At 44.6% G+C, this 19,594-nt stretch overlaps 1 protein-coding gene across 1 annotated transcript in view; it reads left to right on the forward strand.

The window, feature by feature from the left end:
- The first annotated feature begins 4,373 nt into the window (after positions 1 to 4,373).
- The window catches only part of LOC123257244, a 29,308-nt gene continuing 14,087 nt past the window's right edge, over positions 4,374 to 19,594 (forward strand). Inside the window, exon 1 of the mRNA XM_044715498.1 lies at positions 4,374 to 4,896. Coding sequence (XP_044571433.1) covers positions 4,379 to 4,896 — 518 coding nt within the window. The 5' untranslated portion in view covers positions 4,374 to 4,378. The remainder of the gene's footprint in view (positions 4,897 to 19,594) is intronic.

Raw genomic sequence — 19,594 nt, forward strand, 5'->3', positions numbered from 1 at the left:
TGCCCTTACGAATTTTGGGATGCAATTATAATGTTGGTCAAAAGTGTGCAATGTTGTAAAAAATACATTTCCGACTCTATAAAGGGTAAACATACTTGATTAGCATCGCTTCCTAAGTAGATAAGTATTCCCGTGTGTCCGTCAGTTTCTACACAAACTAGTCTCAGTTTTTAAGCTGTAGACTTCAAACTTTCCATATATCATTCTTTCCTTTTCAGTACTGCTGTAAGTCAGAGATCCCATAAGCATTTAATATTTTTGGAACGAAGTTTCTTATGGCGCGGTATGGGTTTAGCGGAAGAGGGCTAGCCGAGAAAAACCGTAACGTAACGTTAAACGGCTCTCCGTCTTCTTCTCCTTCGAAGAGTGAGAGGATATAACCATTTTTCCTTAATCTCTCTCTATCTCCAATCAATCAATTTTCAATTTTCAATCAATCAATCAATTTTCAAATTCAATTTTTAATTTTCAATTTCAATATTCAAATTCAATTTTCAATTATCAATTTTCACTTTCAATTTTCAATTTAAAATTTCAATTTTAATTTTCAAATTAAATTTAAAACAAAAAATCTATTTACGAAATATTATCAGATTAACAACACTGGAGAAGCCGAAATTTTTTGGCTTCTGAAAATATCACACGTCAAATTAACTCTTATTTGAAGATATGCGACAGACAGACTATTTTGAAATTGTAATTCATATCTTCAGTTTTCATTGTCAATCTCAATTTTTTAAACATTCAATTTTCAGTTTCAATTTTCAATTTCAGTTTTCAATTTCAATTTTCAATTTCAATTTCTAATTTAAATTTTAATTTTCAATTGCATTCCATCTGTTTTCGCACTGTTTCAAAGTTTTTTTTTATTTTGTGCTAAATAAAAAGGCTAATAAAAAACTTCACTAAAGACTCCGCAGAGCGAAGGCTCAAGCCCGGATATTTTGAGGAGAGACTAAAACAGCTCACTCACGCATGGACCCAATTTAAAAGGAATGACGCCAAGCTTCGGGAGCTGGCACTAAGCCCAGAACACGAGTATTTCACAAAGGTAAAGGCGCTAGAAGAACTTGTGAACAAGTATGAAGCGATATTTGCCGATGGAATTCCATCAGGGTCAGGCCCGTCACAAAAGCCCCGGAAAACAGGAGAAAATCTTGAGCCAAAGGCACAAGCTCAAGGAATCGAAGAAGACCCTCACTTAACATCTCTAAAACGAAGACATGAAGGACGACTAGACGATATGGAAGACTTTCTGTGCAACCGCACCGAAGGACGGGAAGTGTCCACACACGTCAGACAACACATGAAGGAGCTATGGAAGGAAATCGTCACGGGATACCATGATCTCATTGACCTGGAACCAGCCATAAAAAATGATGGACACACTGATGACAGATTTCAGGTGGTACGAGCAGAATACTTTTCGTTTTTGAGCGAAGAATCGCAATCAACTTCAGCATCAACACAAAACCCCGCGATTGCACCTTCGTTTGTAATACCACCAGTAGAAATTCCAAAGTTTGACGGAGACTACCGGCATTGGCTACGATTCTACGAAATTTTTACGGAATGCATCCACGATCAAGACTACAGCGATGCAGTAAAATTCCGTCATTTGGAGAATCATGTAACAGGTGAAGCACAAAACCTAATCGCAACGTCGATTGGCGGACAGACCAGTTACCAGGATGCATGGCAACGACTAAAGAATCGATACCACAATGAACGGCTGTTAATTAAATCCGCGTTTCAAGAGCTTTTCGGACACCCCAGAACAAATGGATCAGCGGACCAGCTGCGCAGCTTACATGATACCGTGATCCGAACGGTCGCCACTCTCAACGCACTCAAAGTGTCTACAGACAACTGGGACCCAATCTTGGTACACATCATTGAGGAAAGATTGGATCCACACACGCTGTCAGCTCTAGAACTAACCGTCACCGATCCAACCAATCGAAAATCTCTGAAGCAGATGTTAGAAACCCTTGAGCGTCAGGCAACCAGTCAAGTAACAATGCAGAAAAATACGTCGGCTGCTCCACTTCGATCCAGTTCATCACGATTGGTGTGTTCAGCGACAGCCCAGCTTACAGATAAGCCCACCGTTCTATTACCAACCGCCCAAGTGGCAATACATGGCCCAGCCGGAACCCATCAGCAATGCCGCACACTCCTAGATTCTGGATCACAGATTAACATAATCACGAAAAGGATGGCTGACACACTTGGACTAAAATTGGAGCCATTAACCCTGAATATCGCAGGACTGGGAGGAACAACTAAAAGATCACGAAAAAAGGCTGTGGTGACCCTATCATCATTAACCACTGACTTCGAAGATCAAATCAACGTCGTTGTACTACCTGAAATATTGCCCAATCAACCATCCCACCCTATTCAAGCGCCAAGAAATATCTCACCTCAGTTGCGCTTAGCCGATCCTGAATTTACGCAGCCCCAGAATATTGATCTGTTGTTGGGCGCCGAAATCATCTCCCAGCTTATGAGGCCACAACAGACATATTTGGGAGAAGGACAACCACTACTAAAAAATACCGCGCTTGGATGGATTGTGATGGGGCCAGTGCGACCGGAATCAGCTCCTAATAGCAAGGCAGAACAAGTCGTCGGTAATACGACGGCTTGGACACCGGAAGCTAACGAGCCACGACAAGGTTTGATTGCATGCATCGGCAAGGAGCAAATAGTAAAATCCGGAAGAGTACATAGTTCCCCACACATTGCGGATCAACAAGAAGATAACGAGCCACGACAAGAGCAACAAGGAGAGCCGCAGACGGACCCCAAACCACAAGCCCAAGGTTGTCAACTCACAACTGAAGTGCATAGAGTGCAAGAGCCAGTAACCAAGGAAAGTCAAGAAGTAGAAGTCACCCCCTATCTGGCATGGGTAACATGCATCTCCGAAAGGGAGCAAGAAGCAAGGTCAAGAGAGGACCAAGAGTCCTGTATGCGCACTGTCCAACCAGAAAAAAGGTGTAGTACGTCATGGGATGCCCAAGGAGAATGGTTACGAGGGCGCGCAACAAGGCGAAGGAGACAACAGGTCGGATAGAATTATCGTTGGTAGAGATCTCACCCACATCTCACCCACATCAAAAAAAAATTTTTTTTTTTTGGTATTAACATTAGATTTTAGTAATTAGTTTTAAGATCCACAATATTTTCTAGCGCAAGGGTACACATAGGTTCACTGAGACGATCCAACAACAACGCCCAGCCGCATTGGATTGAGACCCTCAATGGGGGGGGAGAATGTTGGCACCTAGTGCCAAGACCTACTACCCTATATGCACACTTAGTAATTTGATCCAATCAATATGCATCAGCATGTCGCAATATACAAACCCACTAACCGATTTTCTCACCTATAAATAATTAGTAATAAGCATATATATCCAACCTATTAACCCAGCACTAGTAGATGGCGCCAGAAGCAGAATCAGCGTGATCAGCGGGAAGAATGACCGACTGACCGAGGCAAGCCGAAACCAGCCAGCGAAGCCGAAATGCGTGTGCAAGCAGTACATGAACAAACAATCTGAGTCAGCAGACTCAGAGCTGGGTGACCCTGGCATTAACATTAGTTTTAGCACGTCCATAACATTGACCTTTTAAGTTAGCATCTTATATAAGAGTTGTTCTTCTGAAATAAAGATAGTTCCGAAATCAGAGTCAATCGTCTCGTTACTCAGTGTCCACGGCACTTAAAATCAACCTACTTCTAGTGATCCTGTGTAAAACGGTTCACAAGTAGAATCCGCGGCATACCAGTCTACTTCTAGTGTTGCTACCGTAAAACCGGACCACAAGTAGACCCCGCGTCATATCATTACTCCGAGTGTTGCTCCCTTGAAACGGACCACGAGGAGATCTCGCGGCATACCAGTCTAGCTCGAGTGTTGCTACCGTAAAACCGGACCACCAGCCGACCCCGCACTATCTAACCTACTTCGAGTGTTGCTCCCGTGAAACGGACCGCCAGTAGGACCGGCCGATAAGGAATCCGCCGAACCACCATCCCACCGGTACTTGAGGAAAACCACCCCAGGACTTCAAGCACGCCACATCAACTCATGCCTGATCACAGCAAGCGTCTGGCCAACCCGAGCAGTCCCTTGCAGAATCCAGGTAAATTTAGTCAGGACTATTTACGGTTTTGGCTACGACTCCGGGACCTACCGTTACTCCCGTGAGTTCAAGTTTGACGTAGTTGCCGCATAACGCTCTACGGACGAACATTTGGTGACCCCGACGTGATTCCTTCCTAAAGGATCACACCCTGAACACAAGCCACACGGCAGTTCATTTATAAACAAAACCTTACACCGCAAAACCTTCCACGGCAACAATGGGATCAGAATCAGACCCTGTAACCACCATGCTCATCGATGAGCAAATTGAAACCAACATAGCCATCCAACGGCTAATAAAAAACTTCACTAAAGACTCCGCAGAGCGAAGGCTCAAGCCCGGATATTTTGAGGAGAGACTAAAACAGCTCACTCACGCATGGACCCAATTTAAAAGGAATGACGCCAAGCTTCGGGAGCTGGCACTAAGCCCAGAACACGAGTATTTCACAAAGGTAAAGGCGCTAGAAGAACTTGTGAACAAGTATGAAGCGATATTTGCCGATGGAATTCCATCAGGGTCAGGCCCGTCACAAAAGCCCCGGAAAACAGGAGAAAATCTTGAGCCAAAGGCACAAGCTCAAGGAATCGAAGAAGACCCTCACTTAACATCTCTAAAACGAAGACATGAAGGACGACTAGACGATATGGAAGACTTTCTGTGCAACCGCACCGAAGGACGGGAAGTGTCCACACACGTCAGACAACACATGAAGGAGCTATGGAAGGAAATCGTCACGGGATACCATGATCTCATTGACCTGGAACCAGCCATAAAAAATGATGGACACACTGATGACAGATTTCAGGTGGTACGAGCAGAATACTTTTCGTTTTTGAGCGAAGAATCGCAATCAACTTCAGCATCAACACAAAACCCCGCGATTGCACCTTCGTTTGTAATACCACCAGTAGAAATTCCAAAGTTTGACGGAGACTACCGGCATTGGCTACGATTCTACGAAATTTTTACGGAATGCATCCACGATCAAGACTACAGCGATGCAGTAAAATTCCGTCATTTGGAGAATCATGTAACAGGTGAAGCACAAAACCTAATCGCAACGTCGATTGGCGGACAGACCAGTTACCAGGATGCATGGCAACGACTAAAGAATCGATACCACAATGAACGGCTGTTAATTAAATCCGCGTTTCAAGAGCTTTTCGGACACCCCAGAACAAATGGATCAGCGGACCAGCTGCGCAGCTTACATGATACCGTGATCCGAACGGTCGCCACTCTCAACGCACTCAAAGTGTCTACAGACAACTGGGACCCAATCTTGGTACACATCATTGAGGAAAGATTGGATCCACACACGCTGTCAGCTCTAGAACTAACCGTCACCGATCCAACCAATCGAAAATCTCTGAAGCAGATGTTAGAAACCCTTGAGCGTCAGGCAACCAGTCAAGTAACAATGCAGAAAAATACGTCGGCTGCTCCACTTCGATCCAGTTCATCACGATTGGTGTGTTCAGCGACAGCCCAGCTTACAGATAAGCCCACCGTTCTATTACCAACCGCCCAAGTGGCAATACATGGCCCAGCCGGAACCCATCAGCAATGCCGCACACTCCTAGATTCTGGATCACAGATTAACATAATCACGAAAAGGATGGCTGACACACTTGGACTAAAATTGGAGCCATTAACCCTGAATATCGCAGGACTGGGAGGAACAACTAAAAGATCACGAAAAAAGGCTGTGGTGACCCTATCATCATTAACCACTGACTTCGAAGATCAAATCAACGTCGTTGTACTACCTGAAATATTGCCCAATCAACCATCCCACCCTATTCAAGCGCCAAGAAATATCTCACCTCAGTTGCGCTTAGCCGATCCTGAATTTACGCAGCCCCAGAATATTGATCTGTTGTTGGGCGCCGAAATCATCTCCCAGCTTATGAGGCCACAACAGACATATTTGGGAGAAGGACAACCACTACTAAAAAATACCGCGCTTGGATGGATTGTGATGGGGCCAGTGCGACCGGAATCAGCTCCTAATAGCAAGGCAGAACAAGTCGTCGGTAATACGACGGCTTAGACACCGGAAGCTAACGAGCCACGACAAGGTTTGATTGCATGCATCGGCAAGGAGCAAATAGTAAAATCCGGAAGAGTACATAGTTCCCCACACATTGCGGATCAACAAGAAGATAACGAGCCACGACAAGAGCAACAAGGAGAGCCGCAGACGGACCCCAAACCACAAGCCCAAGGTTGTCAACTCACAACTGAAGTGCATAGAGTGCAAGAGCCAGTAACCAAGGAAAGTCAAGAAGTAGAAGTCACCCCCTATCTGGCATGGGTAACATGCATCTCCGAAAGGGAGCAAGAAGCAAGGTCAAGAGAGGACCAAGAGTCCTGTATGCGCACTGTCCAACCAGAAAAAAGGTGTAGTACGTCATGGGATGCCCAAGGAGAATGGTTACGAGGGCGCGCAACAAGGCGAAGGAGACAACAGGTCGGATAGAATTATCGTTGGTAGAGATCTCACCCACATCTCACCCACATCAAAAAAAAATTTTTTTTTTTTGGTATTAACATTAGATTTTAGTAATTAGTTTTAAGATCCACAATATTTTCTAGCGCAAGGGTACACATAGGTTCACTGAGACGATCCAACAACAACGCCCAGCCGCATTGGATTGAGTCCCTCAATGGGGGGGGAGAATGTTGGCACCTAGTGCCAAGACCTACTACCCTATATGCACACTTAGTAATTTGATCCAATCAATATGCATCAGCATGTCGCAATATACAAACCCACTAACCGATTTTCTCACCTATAAATAATTAGTAATAAGCATATATATCCAACCTATTAACCCAGCACTAGTAGATGGCGCCAGAAGCAGAATCAGCGTGATCAGCGGGAAGAATGACCGACTGACCGAGGCAAGCCGAAACCAGCCAGCGAAGCCGAAATGCGTGTGCAAGCAGTACATGAACAAACAATCTGAGTCAGCAGACTCAGAGCTGGGTGACCCTGGCATTAACATTAGTTTTAGCACGTCCATAACATTGACCTTTTAAGTTAGCATCTTATATAAGAGTTGTTCTTCTGAAATAAAGATAGTTCCGAAATCAGAGTCAATCGTCTCGTTACTCAGTGTCCACGGCACTTAAAATCAACCTACTTCTAGTGATCCTGTGTAAAACGGTTCACAAGTAGAATCCGCGGCATACCAGTCTACTTCTAGTGTTGCTACCGTAAAACCGGACCACAAGTAGACCCCGCGTCATATCATTACTCCGAGTGTTGCTCCCTTGAAACGGACCACGAGGAGATCTCGCGGCATACCAGTCTAGCTCGAGTGTTGCTACCGTGAAACGGACCGCCAGTAGGACCGGCCGATAAGGAATCAGCCGAACCACCGTACCACCGGTACTTGAGGAAAACCACCCCAGGACTTCAAGCACATCAACTCATCCCTGATCACAGCAAGCGTCTGGCCAACCCGAGCAGTCCCTTGCAGAATCCAGGTAAATTTAGTCAGGACTATTTACGGTTTTGACTACGACTCCGGGACCTACCGTTACTCCCGTGAGTTCAAGTTTGACGTAGTTGCCGCAGAACGCTCTACGGACGAACAGTATTTTTGTCCTGTGATATTTTGACCTACTGATTAGATTTATTTTTATCTAGAATAAATAAGTAAAAATCATTTTTGTATAAATGTTGTAAATCATTTTTCGCCTTTATTCACTCCTGTTTCTCTTTTATTGACCTCCATCTCTTCATGCCTGCTAAACGAAAAAATGACAAGGAACTTCGTTCCTCACGCGTGTCCCTAGACAAGTTATTTGAAGCCCCCCCTCACGCTTGATTTTATTTATTGGATCTTTTCTTTATGAGTCTAACAATATGGTTGCAAATCTTAAAATAATACGTTATCTAACAGTTTAATTTAACTGAATAGAGACTACATGGTCTTTGTATAATTAGATGTAGATAATTAAGTGGAATTGTATGAAGTCTAGTATAAGTTAGTTTAGGGCGGAGCGGGAGCGCAAGTGAAGCTCTCACTTGCGCTCTCCCATGAATTCGCCCCGCTTCGCCGCACTAGATAAGCTAGGCTTAAGGTTTTGTTAATATGAATATAATCCAATTTATAACGTCGAAGAGTGCACGCATTTTCGTTTTCGTTCGTTTTTTTCACAATTTAATTTCATTTCTACAGCCACCTATTTTTCCTTTCGTTTTCGCGACGAGATAAAATAATCTCGATAAACATTTTGGCGCCCCCGGGTGGACTGTAGTATAATTAAATAAAAAAAAAGCAACAAAAAATAGTGACAGTGACTCATAACATATATAAACAATATATATAACATATATATATTAAAAAAAAAAAAAGAGTTGCTCGAGACGGTTGTGCCAGTGAATTCACAAATAAAAATTAAAGAATTCTCCGCGTCGCGAAACAAACTTCTCCATAGCTGCTACTGGAAGGATTCGTCGTCCCCATGCCCTGCACCTGCATCGATTGTGAAAGGAAAGTGGCCGCAGGATTAAAGGATCCGAAAGCAGAACCCCAGGTATTTGTGCAAAAAATTGAAAGTTGAGATAAGACAAATTAAAATCCGTCTTGTGCTGGAATATTGCACCCTCCTTTCAATTCTTGGCGCATACGTACGTAGAAAAAATAGTAGAGCAAAAATAAATAAAAACATATATAAAAATTCTAAAATTTTAATTATAAATATATGTGCTAACCTAAATGTACTGCCTGTGGTAAAATAAAAAAGAGAATATTTATATTATTTGCAATCACTGTCGCCCCCTACCCCTCGTTCTCGAATTTACAAATCTTCCAAATAAATACTAAAGTGCAGCCAAAAATTATTATATTTATTACAGATAAAATAAAGGTGCATATATATTTGGTTTACATACATACAAATAGATGCAGCGATAATATTCTCGTTTTCGTTTCCCACCGTTATCCGCTGCTGTATGTATGTATGTATATGCACTTTTTGGCGCGTATAGTTTACCGGTCTGCCAAGTGACGCGCTCCCCTACAATTTGGTCGAGCATATTGGTTTCGGTGTCATTGGCGACCAACTATTTTTTTGGATACTCTGTGCCTCGACTATCAATAATTCGTTATCAATTAATTAATCAATTTAGATTTGGTTAAATTTAATAAATTATTTATTATATTTAAATAAGATTAATTAATTATTTTCGTTTTCGCATTTTATTGTTGTTGAATTAAATTCAATAAAATTTTAAATAAATTTCTAAAAATTTATTTATTAATAAAATTTTAATATTAATATTTTATAATTGTTGAGCGATCAGCTTTTTGATAGCGACCGAATTAAAGACGAGATTCAATTGTTTATATTTAATTTATTGAGCTAATTCCGCACAATAAAACAAATAGCGGCCCGTCAATAACAACTCTCAAACTACAACAAGAAGAAGAACAGCTTTGGCGCAGAAGCTCTTCCAAAGCTCCCAAAAGCGCATGCGCTACAAAAATGACAACAAAGTGCATGCGAATCTGGGAGTCAAAAGAGAAGATTAAATGCCGCTGCAGATGAACAAATTATCAATATTCTAATTAGCCTATCTGGTGGCTGCTTAGCCCAACATCCTCCCCCCTATTGAAGGGTGGGCCTTCAATAACAATTTTAGAAGGGCAGCAGACACGTCTTTTTCATTAAGAAGATTTAGAACTCACAGGGCGAACAAGGCACACCAACTTCTTCCAAACTCTTGACCATGCATTGCTCCCCCCAATAGACCAATGTGGGAATCGAGTTCTCGTAATGAGTGCAGGGGGTCCGGAACGTTGATTCTTCTCCTCTTCTCCTTCTGCATAGGGTAATCCAGCCTCCCGCGATAGTACAATGCGTCCAGAAACCACCCATCCAAATAGTGTATTTTGGGCTACTGGGAGGCAGTGACCTAATTGGATTTGGCCAACTGACAATAGGTTGAAGAACAGGCTGGCTCCAATTAGCAGGTCCACACCCTGAGGTCTGTGGAAGTTGGGATCAGCCAGCGCTATGCCGTGAGGAATCTTCCATTTCGCAATATCAATTTTAAGGCTGGGCTGACAGTCCGCAATATGAGACACTATAACCGCCTCTAGGTTCGCACAATATGTGGTTAGTCGAGACTTCACACACACATTAACGGAGGATCCATCCGTAGCAAACTCAGTGCCGCCGAGACCGGCGACCGCTACACAGCTTTTGGTCCGACGAAGCTGAAGTTGACTTGCCAGCCGCGATGAGATAAGGTGAACTTGTGAACCAGAGTCCAATAACACCCTGCAAGGCAGGAAGGCACCTGATCGACCACGGATGAGGATATTGGCGGTTGGCAGAAGCACTTCAGTAGGGCGATCCTGCGTCAAGACCGTGTTGATTGACTGGGACGGTGGGGTAGCAACGGCAGCACCAAAGGCGGAACCCAAGCTTCGTAGTGGTGGGGAATTGTTTGAGCTGGGCAGCTGCCCGCAATGGTGCAACAAAGCATGATGTCGGCGATTGCACTTTGGGCAACGGGCAGCTGAACATCCGCGTGCAAAATGACCATCCTCCAAACATACAAAGCAGCGAGTCAGCCGTCGCACTTCGTCGTACCGTTGACTAAGTGGCAAGGCAATGAAGCTTGGACATGTAGGAAGCGGGTGCGCCAAAACACCACACAGGGCGCATAGAGCTGGACGGGCGTTGATAATCATGCATGACGATCGGTTATTCGAAGATCTCCCTCGGCCCACTTGGTTAGATGGTGGATACGCAGCCAAAGAAAAGTCGACGCATTCAAGAGTCCGGCACCTTTGCTCCAAGAATCGTGCCATGGACTCCCAAGACGGAAGGCTGTCGTTGTTTCCGGCGAGAGTGTCTTCCCACTTGGCTCTTGTGGCCGGATCCAACTTCTGAAGGACAATCTGGATGAGCAAGCATCCTTGGATCTCGGCAGCTGATCCGGAACTCATGAGAGCCCGCATATGCCCATTGAACCGATCCGACAGCTCCCGCAACGTAGCAACAGAACCTGGCTCGACCACACGAAGCTGCAGGATCTCGTTGATGTGAGACTGGAAAATTAATCGCCTATTACTAAACCGATTGCGCAATAGGTCAAGAGCCACATCGTAGTTCGCGTCAGTAATTTCCAGCGCTCTCACCGTCTCCAAGGCTGACTCGCGCAGGCATGAAATGAGCCGGAGCTTTTCCATATTTGTTAGATGAGGATGGCTGTCAATCGTGGCCTTGAACAGGGCGAAGAAATCCGGCCAGTCAACATAGCCGCCGCTAAATGTTGGCATCGGCAACGCTGGTAAGGAGGGGGCTGGCTTGTATGGCATAGGTGAGACACTGGCACCGTCGAGAAGGGTGGAGTGGGCAGCAATTCTCATGGAGTGCTTGGCAACCTCCACCTGAATGTCCACCTGTGCATCAGTCGCCAGCTGCGAGAATCTCCAATAAAGGTCACTCCCGATCTCGCTGAAGTTAAGCTCCTCCAACTCTTCTTGAAGCGCGGTGAACCGCTCACGCAAACGCTTCTCCACTGACTCCAGCGCCACAATGGTGCCATCCTCATTCCGCGCTGCAGCCTTCACCTTATGATGCAGCGCCTCCATCTCCTGGCAGGTCACCTCTGCTCTTCTCCGCAGCATCCTTTCCCGGCTTGCGGCAGCAGATCCAATAGTTCCACATCCAGACTCCATCCCGCAAATCTCCAGCGCGTGTGAACCAAATCGAAAACCAAGAGATGTTTGTTATTTTTTTGTTTATGAGTTTTTCGTACCGCAGTTTTTTCAGTTTCTCGGGCAATTAAACTGATTGAACTTCGGGCGCGATCACGTCGGGGTCACCAATGTTGAGCGATCAGCTTTTTGATAGCGACCGAATTAAAGACGAGATTCAATTGTTTATATTTAATTTATTGAGCTAATTCCGCACAATAAAACAAATAGCGGCCCGTCAATAACAACTCTCAAACTACAACAAGAAGAAGAACAGCTTTGGCGCAGAAGCTCTTCCAAAGCTCCCAAAAGCGCATGCGCTACAAAAATGACAACAAAGTGCATGCGAATCTGGGAGTCAAAAGAGAAGATTAAATGCCGCTGCAGATGAACAAATTATCAATATTCTAATTAGCCTATCTGGTGGCTGCTTAGCCCAACAATAATTAATAAAAAATTTAAATAAATTATAAAATCTTAAATTTGCATCGTTTTCGTTTTTGTATTGAAAAAACAATTTTTTAAAAGCATTCGCCGGTTGGAGGAACGTTTGGAAGATGGATCACTTCCTCTAAACAAAACCGAGCTAGAATGCAGGCTTCAGGTTTTAGATGAGGCAATTTCTAAAGCAAATGAGTTGCAAGACCAGATCGAGCAAATAGATGAAATGGATGATTTCGGAGCCGAGTTGGAAGAATTAGGAATAACTACCAAGGCAAGGATTATGTCCTTATGGAATGCCTTGAATTCAGCTGAAGACTCCCGTTCAGCTACTGCAATTTCTGCAGCCCCAACTCGAGCTCGACTTCCTAGTTTGGCATTGCCAAAATTCAGTGGAAATTATTCGGATTTCAAAAATTTCATAAGTCTTTTCGAGACATTAGTTGACAAAGATGTGAACATTCCAGTTATCGAGAAATTTAATCATTTAATTTCTTGCCTCTCTGGTGAAGCCTTAGGAACTGTCAAGGCATTCCAGGTCACCGAGAGTAATTACGCCAAAGCTATCGCTAGTTTAAAAAGAGTTTATGATAACGAATGTCTCATCTTTGCGAACCAAATACGTCAACTGTTCAGCCTTCCGAAAATTTCCCAGCCGTCTGCGTCGTCGTTGAGGGGTCTCATCGACACTGTGTCATCAATTTATGGATCACTATTATCCATAGGAGATGATACTAAAATTGCAAACTCAATTATTATTCATTTAGTTTTGAGTAGAGTGGATCCAGTGACCAAGCAGACCCTTGCTGTAATGCAAAGGTTTGAGTTTGTTAAGTCAGCCTCCCTATGTTTGAATTGTCTGCGAAAAGGTCACACGGTAGCGAATTGTAAATCGACCAGGTGCCAAATCTGTTCAAGATCGCACCATAAACTTCTGCACCGATTTACAGTGACCGAAAATAGCATAGCATTACCACCACCCACACAAAATCCTCCTCCAGAGTTAACGAATGATGGCCCTTCTACTTCACATGCTTTGCATGCGTCGTCTGTAGAAAGGGTTTTGTTAGCAACGTCGATCGTAAGCGTTCGCACAAAAAATGGTGAGCACATCTTGGCCCGAGCATTACTTGACTCAGGGTCACAAATGAATTTTATTACAGAAGATCTTGCTCAACGCTTACAGATCCGTAGGGAGGAATCGTGCATCAACTTGCTTGGAATTGGTCAAACTAATTCACAAGTTAAGAAAAAGATACACACCGTGGTGAAGTCGAGCGTCAATGGTAGCGAGTTTCCGTTCGACTTTTAGGTTTTGAAAACCATTTCAGGCTATCACCCTGACCAGTCAGTGAACGTAAAAGATTGGACCCTACCAAAGAACTTGCCGTTAGCAGACCCATATTTCTACAAACCTCAGCGGATAGATATGCTAATTGGAGCTGAGTCATTTTTCGAATTGTTGTCCGTTGGCCAAATGAAACAAGGTCCGAACCATCCCATCCTTCAAAAAACTCTCCTTGGGTGGATAGTATCGGGAAAATATCTGGCAAATTCCTCAACTCCTCCACAGCCAGTCTCTAGTCTGAATTGCCAAGAGGAAGTATTAGAGTCAATAGACAAAAACTTGAAAAAATTCTGGTCGATGGAAGAAGTTCCATCTTCTAAAAAGATGTTGTCGCCAGAACAAGAGCTATGTGAGGAACATTATCGGAAGACTACAAGAATTCTGCCTTCAGGTCGATTTGAAGTTAAACTTCCATTTAAGTCGGATCCAAGCGTTTTGGGCAATTCATTCGAGATAGCCAAACGCCGATTCCTGTCGCTCGAGAGAAGATTATCTCGAGATCCGAACTTAAAGAAAATGTATTTGGAATTTATGGAAGAATACGAATCCCTAGGCCATATGTCCCCTGCAAGCAATGACGTTCTTGCTTCTCCACACTACGTCATACCCCACCAGTGTGTCTTGCGGCCGCAAAGTACAACGACCAAACTTCGAGTCGTTTTCGATGCGTCCTGCAAGACATCCACACAAAAGTGTTTAAATGAGTGTTGATGGTGGGTCCAACAATTCAGGAAGAGCTTTACTCAACTCTTCTTAGATTTCGGCTAAACAAATTCGCTCTGGTAGCCGACATAAAAAAGATATATCGTCAAGTGATGGTAAATGAAGCAGATCGACGATACCAGTTGATAGTGTGGAGAAAAGACCCGTCTGAGTCCTTGAAATTGTGCAAGCTCAACACCGTTACATATGGCACTGCACCAGCCCCATTCCTGGCCATAAGGTGTTTGTAGAGGTTGAGTGAATCCGCGAAAAATACATTCCCTCGAGCTGCTAAAGTTATTGGGTCTGACTTTTACGTCGACGACATGTTAACGGGTGCTGGTTGCGTGGAGGAGCTAAAGACAATTAAGTCTGAAGTAACTCAGGTTCTTCAAAACGCTGGGTTTGAATTGAGCAAGTGGTTTTCAAACTCGCCTGAAGTTACTGCATCCGAGAGCACGGTTAAGCCAATAACACTTTCGGACTCAGAGCTGACAAAAACATTAGGAATCGTTTGGGTTCCTAAAGATGATGTATTTAAAATCGAAATTGATATGTCAGTCATGGGTCAAAGGGCGACTAAGCGGAATATTCTTTCGGTGACGTCAAAGCTTTTCGACCCTCTTGGCTTATTAAGCCCGATCCTTATTAAAGGAAAGATCCTGTTACAGGAACTTTGGCTCAATAAGCTAGATTGGGATGAGTCCATTCCACTGCACTTGGAAACCGCATGGAACAAGATTCAGCTTGCCTTGTCACAGTTAGAAGAGATCTCAATACCGAGATTTGTGATGAGTGAGCCAATGTCACCAATTGAAATTCATGCCTTTTCTGACGCACCGATGAGAGCCTATGGTGCCTGCGTCTATATCCGTTGCAAATCTGCAGAAGGTAGTAAAGTCTCATTGTTGACAGCAAAGTCGAAAGTAGCGCCGCTCAAGACAAAGACGCTCCCCCGTCTTGAGTTATGTGCCGCTCACCTTCTCGCGGACCTCTGTCGCAAAATAAAACCTCTTATCAAAGCACCGATCGAACGAAGTGTATATTGGTCAGATTTGGAAGTTTGTCTTCATTGGATTCGTTCCCATCCATCGTCGTTGTCAACATTCGTATCAAATAGAGTTGCTGAGATTCAAGAGTGGTCAGAGGATAGCACGTGGCGGCATGTACCAACTAAACAGAACCCGGCAGATATTGTGTCAAGAGGTGGAGACGTAAAGGAAACGATAGAATCAATTTGGTTCACAGGTCCATCGTTTTTAACGGAGCCGGAAGAGAAGTGGCCAACGAGCCCTCGGTTTGATCCGTCACCAGAGATGTTGCAGATGGAAGCAAAGAAGAGTGCGGTCGGACTGACTGCAATGGTCTCTACCTCATATTTGTTGGAAGTGATAGAAGGATTTTCCTCTCACTTTAAACTGCTGCGAGTGTTCGTTTACATGGTCCGCTTTATAAAGAAGTGTAAAACATTAGTAGTTCCTTCTGATAATGTACCTTCCCCTGTCGAATATCGAGACGCTTTTAATAAAATTGTCCAGATAGTCCAAGAGCACGAGTATCAAGAGGAAATTAAAAATGTTAGAAAAAATCTTGTTGTTAGCCCAAGCCTACAGAAGCTAAGTCCGTTTGTCCATGAAACCTCTCAGGCTGGGCTTACCTTTTCGTTGTTGCGGGTCGGGGGGCGACTAGCTAATGCTCCTATTTCGTACGATGCCAAGTTTCCAGTATTGTTGACGAAGCGCTCTCAATTTGTTCAGAGCTACGTCCGATACTTGCACGAGTCGAATTTTCATGTGGGTCCACGAGCACTAGTGAGTCTCTTGCGACAGCGCGTTTGGATAGTAAACGCGCAGGAAGTCTGCAGTCAGATAGTGCGGTCATGCATACGTTGTTTTAAATGCAAGCCTCATCTGATGACTCAAATCATGGGAGATTTACCCTTAGATCGAGTTCGTGCTCTCCGCCCATTTATCATATGTGGCGTGGATTTCTGTGACCCTATTGAGACGACCTTGAAAATTCGTGGTAGGCCACCATACAAGTCCAACATTGCCCTTTTTGTTTGTTTTGCGTCCAAGGCAGTTCATTTAGAAGTAATTTCCGATTTGTCAACTGATTCCTTTTTATTGGCTTTCCAAAGATTCGCTGGGCGCCGAAGATGTCCGCAGATCGTGCACTGCGACAACGCGACGAACTTCGTCGGAGCGAGTCGCCACTTCACGGCACTGCGGCACCAAATCGAGAGCGAAGCGGACGAGCTGCGGCAATACGCATCAAGAAAAGGATGCGTATTTGCATTCATACCGCCGCGGGCTCCGCACATGGGCGGACTATTGGAGGCAGGTTTGAAGTCTGCAAAGCACCTACTCCTACGACCTACGAGCGGTGTGCAGCGCGAAGTTGACCGCAGAGGAGCTTCAGACCGTCCTCGTTGGAGTCGAGGCCTGGGCGCTCTCAGTCAGGACCCAAGCGACGGCGAGGCGTTGACTCCCGGGCACCTGTTGACAGGCGGGCCGCTCATCGCCCCACCAGCACCGCGGACCCCGGACCAGCAGGGTCTAACGTGCTTGCGGCGATGGCGCCTTGTCTCGTCAATCAAGCAAATGTTTTGGCAGCGTTGGTCTCGGGAGTACGTCTTGGGCCTACAGGCGCGGTCGAAGTGGCAGCGGGAGCAGGAGGACGTCAGGAAGGGCGATCTGGTCCTGGTCGCCGAGGACAACCAGCCGCCCCAGCAGTGGATCACCGCCAGGGTTGTCATGACTCACGCCGGCGCGGACGGAAGGGTCAGGGTCGCCGACGTCAGGACGAGTAGAGAAGCAGTATTTCGGAGAGCAGTCCACAAGCTGGCCAAAGGAAGTCTAGTATAAGTTAGTTTAGGGCGGAGCGGGAGCGCAAGTAAAGCTCTCACTTGCGCTCTCCCATGAATTCGCCCCGCTTCGCCGCACTAGATAAGCTAGGCTTAAGGTTTTGTTAATATGAATATAATCGAATTTATAACGTCGAAGAGTGCACGCATTTTCGTTTTCGTTCGTTTTTTTCACAATTTAATTTAATTTCTACAGCCACCTATTTTTCCTTTCGTTTTCGCGACGAGATAAAATAATCTCGATAAACAGTCTTAATAATTAGAGCTGGATTGGAAGGTCGTTGCGGTGTAGGCGGGAACTGCTAGAAATTCGCGTGAGGGCTTTCGCGAGATGATTTGGATGTACTGATAGCCTGTTGTAGTACTTTGTTGTAATTTGTGCTATCTCTTCTCTGACGAGTGGTATGTCAAGGTCCCTGTGAATGTTTCCATTCCGAACGTATCACGGTGCCCCTGTGATGGTTCTGAGAATTTTTGACTGTGTTCTTTGCATTATGTCCACACTGCTGTTACTGGCATTCCCCCATAACTGGGAGCCGTTCATCCAGATTGGTTTCAGAACTGTGTTGTATAGGAGTACCTTATAGTCCAGGCTAAGGGACGAGCGGCTATTGATAAGCCAGTGGAGGTTGCTGGCTTTGAGCTTTAAATGAGTTCTTTTGGCTTCAATGGCTGCGCCAAGTAAGACGTCTATCGAGGTGTACGCCAAGATATGTCACTTCATTTGCTACCGGAACCACTGTGTTGTTTAGAATAAGTTATTACTAGGATCGCTGTGTCATCAGCAAAAGATGTGGTGAGTTGGGTGCTCGTTGGCATGTTCGCAGTGTAGATAAGGTAGAGTGTTGGTTCTAACACGCTGCCTTGAGGAACTCCGGCACTGATGATGTAATCATCGGACATTGCAGCATTACATCTTACTGAGAATTTCCTGTTGTAAAGGTATGACTTCAGAAGTTTATGAGTGTTGGTTGGGACATTTCTGTTATTTTGTGCATTACACCTTGTAGCCATACTCTGTCGAAAGCTTGTGATACGTCCAGAAATATCGCAGTGCAGTACTCCCTTTGTTCGAATGCATTTCTGATTTCAGAAGTTATGCGGTTGACTTGCTCGATGGTTCCATGTTTTTCTTGAAAACCGAAATGATGAGTCGGGATTTTGTTCTGGGTCGATATCTGATGTTGCTGGCAGTGAGATCTCGTTTGATGCTGTGTTGGGCTGAAATACATTTTGAAGATGTTCTGCAAATCTCTCGGCTCTTTCTCCGTCGCTGCTCGCCCAGTTGCCTGGTGATGTCCTAATTGGTATTGCAGGTTCTATTGGTGCGCTGAGTGATGAGTGTGCTCTCCAAAGTCGGAACTTGGAGCTCGCTGGGGATACCTGCTCTATGAAATGTTTTTGGGACCTTTCTTCTTCTTGACGGAGTGCAGCTATGAGCCTTCGTGTAGCATCTTTAAACCTTTGTTTTGCAGTTGGTGATCTGTTGGATTGCCAGTTGATATCAGCTTCGTCATTCAAACGTGGATTCAACTCAATTTGCGAACTTACATATTTTTTGTACTTGAGCCAGTTGGTTTTATTCGTTGTTAGATATAATCGGAGGAGTACAGGCGAGTGGTCAGACGATAGATCTGGTAAGGAGTTGGCGCTTATCAGGTTGCGTGGAATGTTTTTTGTGACTGCAAAGTCTATCAAGTCTGGCAATTTTCTGGGATCTGTTGGCCAATATGTAGGTGTCCCAGGTGACACACAATCTAGCTTGTTGTTTGTTTTTAATATTGCGTTGTAAAACTGCCTTCCCTTTAGTGTCACTAGTCGAGATCCCCAGTGCGTATGCTTGGCATTAAAGTCTCCTGCTGCTATAAATTGTTCGCTCAGAGAGTTGAAGTAGTCCATGAATTGGGATTCGGATATTGTAAACCGAGGAGGACAGTATACGGCGGCTAGCTTTAGGGAACGGTGGTCCATCTGTACCTCTATAGATGTAGCTTGCATGTAGTTAGTGGCGAAACTATTGTGTAAGCAGTGCTTATTGCGTTTTCTTATCAGAATCCCGGTGCCTCCGTGTGCTTTCCCGTCTGGGTGATTCGTGTTGTAGAAGAAATAGTCTCGAATTTGGAAATTGTAATTATTTGTAAGATGAGTTTCTGCGAGTAACATTACATCGATATGGTTGTTATTAAGGAATTGAGCTAACTCAAGTTTGCGCTGTGAGACGCCGTTGGCGTTCCACAGTGATATACGAAGTGGAGCCATTGATTACTTTGTCTGGTTTTGAGCAACAAGCAGCTCAATCAAAACGTTCTAGTTTCGCACAAGATCTTGTATAGTTGTCTGCATGTA

The sequence above is a fragment of the Drosophila ananassae genome, chromosome 3L (assembly GCF_017639315.1).
Source record: "Drosophila ananassae strain 14024-0371.13 chromosome 3L, ASM1763931v2, whole genome shotgun sequence".
NCBI classification, from domain to species: domain Eukaryota; kingdom Metazoa; phylum Arthropoda; class Insecta; order Diptera; family Drosophilidae; genus Drosophila; species Drosophila ananassae.